This window comes from Mizuhopecten yessoensis, unplaced genomic scaffold (assembly GCF_002113885.1).
Source record: "Mizuhopecten yessoensis strain PY_sf001 unplaced genomic scaffold, ASM211388v2 scaffold7987, whole genome shotgun sequence".
Classification (NCBI taxonomy): domain Eukaryota; kingdom Metazoa; phylum Mollusca; class Bivalvia; order Pectinida; family Pectinidae; genus Mizuhopecten; species Mizuhopecten yessoensis.
Window position 1 is genome coordinate 639390 of NW_018407322.1, and position 7087 is coordinate 646476.

At 37.9% G+C, this 7087-nt stretch overlaps 1 protein-coding gene across 1 annotated transcript in view; it reads left to right on the top strand.

The window, feature by feature from the left end:
* Window positions 1-7087, top strand: part of LOC110454651 — a 66267-nt gene that overhangs the window by 27715 nt on the left and 31465 nt on the right. The window contains exons 22-27 of the mRNA XM_021504286.1: window positions 48-62; window positions 883-1076; window positions 3874-4024; window positions 4928-5071; window positions 6347-6428; window positions 6929-7012. Coding sequence (XP_021359961.1) covers window positions 48-62; window positions 883-1076; window positions 3874-4024; window positions 4928-5071; window positions 6347-6428; window positions 6929-7012 — 670 coding nt within the window. The remainder of the gene's footprint in view (window positions 1-47; window positions 63-882; window positions 1077-3873; window positions 4025-4927; window positions 5072-6346; window positions 6429-6928; window positions 7013-7087) is intronic.

Below are 7087 nucleotides of genomic sequence, written 5' to 3' on the forward strand. Positions count from 1 at the left end.
AGTTCACGGTAAGTCTGTGTGTCTATTGTGGCGTGTGTGACCACTGTCTGTTCCAGTTCACGGTAAGTCTGTGTGTCTATTGTGGCGTGTGTGACCACTGTCTGTTCTAGTTCACGGTAAGTCTGTGTGTCTATTGTGGCGTGTGTGACCACTGTCTGTTCTAGTTCACGGTAAGTCTGTGTGTCTATTGTGGCATGTGTGACCACTGTCTGTTCCAGTTCACGGTAAGTCTGTGTGTCTATTGTGGTGTGTGTGACCACTGCCTGTTCCAGTTCACGGTAAGCTGTTGTACCACCATCATTGTACGTAAGAATTTCTATAGTTAGTTTACACAGGTATATAACTTATTGTGATATATCTGTATCACTATTTTATAGCAAGATCACATTGGTATGTTAAGAAGGCCCAGTTTCACTCTTTGTATGATAAGATCACACAGGTAAATAATTAAGACATGTATCACTATTTTCTAGTAAGATTATACCTGTCAGGTAAGTAATTAAGACATGTATCACAATTTTCTAGTAAGATTACACAGGTAGGTAATTAAGACATGTATCACTTAGTCATAGTAAGATTATACAGGTAAATAATTAAGACATGATTCACTGTTTTATGATATAAAGTAACACAGGTAAGACTTGTTAGTCTGTTTTTGGTATCCTAACTGTTTATTTCAGTGTACCTATCTGATGTTCATGGTTCTGACAACCTCTTTATCACAAGGTACGAGTATATGAGGAGATCTTGTTGCTATTCATGAAGGAGATAAAAGTCTAACTGCCTAATTCAGGTAGAAGTTGTAACTTGTGAATTGTTTATAATGTTTCCATTTTCCATTCTGCCTCAAATGGCTATAGTATTTTAATTCTTTGGTTGTAGGAAGCCCATGCCACTGTCCAGCCCTCATTCCATCAACCAGATGGGGTCACCGACTCGGGTCAGAGAGCTGGAAGTCAGGTGACTTTTTCTGCTGGGCAGCAGTACAGCCTCCCCGACCCCCTGTGTCTGGGGTACAATAGACGCCTTACCATTCTTCTTGACAGTGGTAATGAGTTCATCGTAAAGGTTCAGCAGTAAGTCACTTCCTTTCAATTCTAATAATAACAGGTGACATTATCACCTCTCCCACTGCATAGGCTCCTCCTAACATATATAATAATAACAGGTGACATTGTCACTTCTCCCACTGCATAGGCTCCTCCTAACATGTATAATAATAACAGGTGACATTGTCACCTCTCCCACTGTATAGGCTCCTCCTAACATATATAATAACAACAGGTGGCATTGTCACCTCTCCCACTGCATAGGCTCCTCCTAAAATATATAATAATAACAGGTGACATTGTCACTTCTCCCACTGCATAGGCTCCTCCTAACATATATAATAATAACAGGTGACATTGTCACCTCTCCCACTACATAGGCTCCTCCTAACATGTATAATAATAACAGGTGGCATTATCACCTCTCCCACTGCATAGGCTCCTCCTAACATATATAATAATAACAGGTGACATTGTCACCTCTCCCACTGCATAGGCTCCTCCTAACATGTATAATAATAACAGGTGGCATTGTCACCTCTCCCACTGCATAGGCTCCTCCAAACATGTATAATAATAACAGATGGCATTGTCACCTCTCCCACTGCATGGGCTCCTCCTAACATGTATAATAATAACAGGTGACATTGTCACCTCTCCCACTGCATGGGCTCCTCCTAACATATATAATAATAACAGGTGGCATTATCACCTCTCCCACTGCATAGGCTCCTCCTAACATATATAATAATAACAGGTGGCATTGTCACCTCTTCCACTGCATAGGCTCCTCCTAACATAAATAATAATAACAGGTGACATTGTCACATCTCCCACTGCATAGGCTCCTCCTTACATATATAATAATAACAGATGACATTGTCACCTCTTCCACTGCATAGGCTCCTCCTAACATATATAATAATAATAGGTGACATTGTCACCTCTCCCACTGCATAGGCTCCTCCTAATATATATAATAATAACAGGTGACAGTGTCACCTCTCCCACTGCATAAGCTTCTCCTAATATATATAATAATAACAGGTGACATTGTCACCTCTCCCACTGCATAGGCTCCTCCTAACATATATAATAATAACAGGTGACATTGTCACCTCTCCCACTGCATAGGCTCCTCCTAACATATATAATAATAACAGGTGACATTGTCACCTCTCCCACTGCATAGGCTCCTCCTAACATATATAATAATAACAGGTGACATTGTCACCTCTCCCACTGCATAGGCTCCTCCTAACATATATAATAATAACAGGTGACATTGTCACCTCTCCCACTGCATAGGCTCCTCCTAACATATATAATAATAACAGGTGACATTGTCACCTCTCCCACTGCATAGGCTCCTCCTAACATATATAATAATAACAGGTGACATTGTCACCTCTCCCACTGCATAGGCTCCTCCTAACATATATAATAATAACAGGTGACATTGTCACCTCTCCCACTGCATAGGCTCCTCCTAACATATATAATAATAACAGGTGACATTGTCACCTCTCCCACTGCATAGGCTCCTCCTAACATATATAATAATAACAGGTGACATTGTCACCTCTCCCACTGCATAGGCTCCTCCTAACATATATAATAATAACAGGTGACATTGTCACCTCTCCCACTGCATAGGCTCCTCCTAACATATATAATAATAACAGGTGACATTGTCACCTCTCCCACTGCATAGGCTCCTCCTAACATATATAATAATAACAGGTGACATTGTCACCTCTCCCACTGCATAGGCTCCTCCTAACATATATAATAATAACAGGTGACATTGTCACCTCTCCCACTGCATAGGCTCCTCCTAACATATATAATAATAACAGGTGGCATTGTCACCTCTCCCACTGCATAGGCTCCTCCTAACATATATAATAATAACAGGTGGCATTGTCACCTCTCCCACTGCATAGGCTCCTCCTAACATATATAATAATAACAGGTGGCATTGTCACCTCTCCCACTGCATAGGCTCCTCCTAACATATATAATAATAACAGGTGGCATTGTCACCTCTCCCACTGCATAGGCTCCTCCTAACATATATAATAATAACAGGTGGCATTGTCACCTCTCCCACTGCATAGGCTCCTCCTAACATATATAATAATAACAGGTGGCATTGTCACCTCTCCCACTGCATAGGCTCCTCCTAACATATATAATAATAACAGGTGGCATTGTCACCTCTCCCACTGCATAGGCTCCTCCTAACATATATAATAATAACAGGTGGCATTGTCACCTCTCCCACTGAATATGCTCCTCCTAACATATATATATATATATGGAACACCAGCAAGTTTCTTAGGAACCATCCTTGATCGCTTTTATCCATTTTCATGCAAAGAGATTTTGTAAATTCCCTTGGGACTCAAAAGGGGGATAGTTTTGGCATTTAAGACTTTAAAGTCAACTACCCCTGAATAGTCAGTTGCATTTCAGCCAAAGATATGGAGCATCATTGTTTTTCTTACCTATTTCAATCACTTTTGTTTGTCAAGATGGAAGTATGTAAAGGGTTTTCATGTGGAAAACCCCCACATAGTCAGCAAGTAACTGAATACTTGTCATGTCTAATTTGGGAATGTAACACAGGTGTCCTGTTGAAAGGCTTGTGCACTCTCCTTTGCCCCACCAAACTACCATGTGAAAACTTTTAAATAATGGCATAGAAGAATACAACCAGTTATACATGTATCAGCAAATCATTTAAAATTCCGTTATATGTAGGTAATTTTTTCTCCTCTAAATACAGCAAAAATAAAATATCATGTTTCACTTTCTGCAGTACAATACCGAAAGGCCCTGTGTTTACCCTGACCTATATGATTAGTACGGGGAAGATGACAATGGACGAGGCAGAGTGTACAGATACAGTTGACGGAGAGAAGTTGTGTGAAAGATATGACAGGCTGGATTTCCTCATTGTTTCAAATGATGTAAGTTGATTTGTCACATTTACTGGTATGGTATTACTCCCTCTGAAAGTATCTCTAAAGCATAACCTTTCACAAAAGTATTGCTAATCTGGCAGCTTTCAATCTGATTGCTCTGAACCCAGTTACACTGAAGAGTTTCAGGATTTTGGCACTGCATCATGTGAACAAATGACCGATCCCTGTCAACCAGGTGTAACAGTGATCAAAGTTTACTCTAGTGGTATATCAGGTGAAACAGTGATCAAAGTTTACTCTAGTGGTATATCAGGTGTAACAGTGATCAAAGTTTACTCTAGTGGTATATCAGGTGTAACAGTGATCAAAGTTTACTCTAGTGGTATATCAGGTGTAACAGTGATCAAAGTTTACTCTAGTGGTATATCAGGTGTAACAGTGATCAAAGTTAACTCTAGTGGTATATCGGGTAGTTTACAGTAAATAATTCCTACAACTTATCGCTGATAAACCATAAAGCTCTAAACTTTGCAGGCTCAACGATGAGAACAAACTGTTTAGTCCCTAGCTGGTGCCAGCAGAATGGCCTATACACTTGCTTTCTATCTGCCTGGATATATATTGAGCTGGGGGACTATGAATTGCTTGAAATATGATGCCTTGTTTTGATTTTGACTAATGTAGATCTGAATATCATGAATTTATAAAAAAAAATATAACTTGGATTCCCTTGTTATTGATGACTTCAGAATCCAAGACAATGTTCGATTAGTTGAGATATTTTGGAAGTTCTAGATCAAATACAAGTGAGCAATAAAGGCCCTATGGGCCTCTTGTTTTTGTAAAATTATTTTTTTGTCACCTTAGTATATATAGGAAGTAGTTGCTGCTGGATGTTTTTTGCTTCAGTTACAGACATTCAGTATCATTTTCCATGTTCTTTGGCAGACTGATCAATTTAGAAAGGAACTACAAATAAAGAAGAATGGAAACATCATCTTTAGAAATGACGTTGATGATATCGGTAGGACTCGTGTCGATGTAACATCAGTGAAAAATGGCAGCATTTTTGTATACACGCCCAACCTCATAGTAAGTAATATCAGAAGGTAGTCTTTTACTAGTGTTTTATAACTTAGTACTCCGTAATGTTGCTTTTTACTTGCGTTTAAAATTAACTACAATAAGTTTATGTTTAACTGCTCTTACAGATCCATATCATATCATATTCACCATTATTTTATTGTATGATAATAATAAATTTAACAAAAAAAATCAAGCTTATAAATAGATGATGGTTTTGAAGCAAATTTTTCGGTCATATTTTATTGCAGTTTTCAAATTGTACATCTTGGCTAAGAAAAGCAGTGATGCTGTCCAATATAATATATTCTATATGTTAACTGGTTACCGAATACATTATAAACTTTTCAAATATCTATTTATCTAACAACTGTTTATGAATGGTAAAACATGTATATGGATCTTCTTAAGACGGTTTATAGAAATTTATATTCACTGGAAAACCTTAAACATGAGTTTTTGGGAACTGTTCATGTTTATAGGTATTGGCCAATGGGTTTGCAAGAAATTAGCAATTATTTAGGTGATTTGTAATTTTCTACATTTCAATTAGCATTTTACTGGATTTTATAAATGACCACATTAAGGTCACTGACCCATTGTGCAAAAACTGTTTCTGGACATTAAGTAGAGTATATATTGTTCCACGTATGACCATGAAACTTGATTGTCACCTATGGAAGGTCAAAGGCCAAGGTCAAAATGAAGTTTCGTGAAATTTGTCTATGTGCTCAGAGTAGAACATCTGGGACCCTGACAACTACGAGGTTGATTCGCCATACAGACCTATTCATATTAGGGTCAAGGGTTACATTAATGTTTAGTTAAAATGAGCTTAAGACTCTATGTAGGGTAAATCTCACCATTTAGGACTGTCAAACTTCACACAATGATTTCCCATATGTACAGTTAGGTAGGAACTATTTTGACTTTGGAGTCACAAGGTTTACAATTCTACAAAAAATGTTTTATTTTCTGAATATACCTCTTTCTATCATGGATGACTAGCCATTGGTTTATGAGAAACCCTTAGGTTTTAGGGTTAGGAGGTCACAGGTCAAGATCATATTCATCTTTTTTGTTGGATGAAACCATATCCAGCGGAGTGGAACAATTATGTTCATTCTCCCAAGTAGAGTGAGTGGTACTGGTAAGACAGACATTTACATTTCATGTGTTTTCCACTTAGTGTGTACATTGTATGGAAACAAGGAAACAAATATACACATTTAAAATCTTACTACACTTAATTAAGTTCATCCCAATCATTTCATTCATTTTCAGCGGATGGAAAAGATTGACACGAAGAATAAAGAAAACTTCATAGCAGGTCCTGTCGTCAAGTGCTGTGGCCCATTTCCTACAGGTTTGTCATCAAGACAATTTTCCCAAAAAAGTAAAATCCTCATTTGGATTGACTCAGTCTGTAAGGACAACTAGTAATTAAATGGAATTGAGCTAGTGAAGAAGTATCTAAAACAAATAGCCGACACTGACGTGTATAGGGGTTCTCTTTGACAATTTTTGCTGTTAGATGATGGGTTAGGTTATTTATCTATAGACATTGTCATGATAACCAAATAGTCCAACAGACCTTCATATGACCAGAGCAGCATTGCACACTTTTCAAAATTCTTCCATGAGTCAGAAAGCTCTTTGCTGTGTTGTAATGTGATCACAGGTGGAAGTGCTATCATACATTGTACAACTAAGATTATATACAAAATAGAAGATTGAATTGTCTAGTGCTAGTTGAAGAACTCAAGAAACAATATAAATGCAATAAAGATATTTTATCTTGAGGTAAATAATTCTGCTACTTGTTTTACATGGACACTATTAAGTCATAAATACTTGCTGTTTCAGTGCTGGAGAGGAGGATTTCCGTGATGATCCCAGTCTTGGAGAGTACTCTGTTAAATAACAGCTCAGGGGAACTAATCTTCACCGGTAAGGTATCATCTCTGTTAATCAGTGCAAAACAGGTATCAATTATCTCTGTTAGTTAGCTTGTCACAGGGAAGC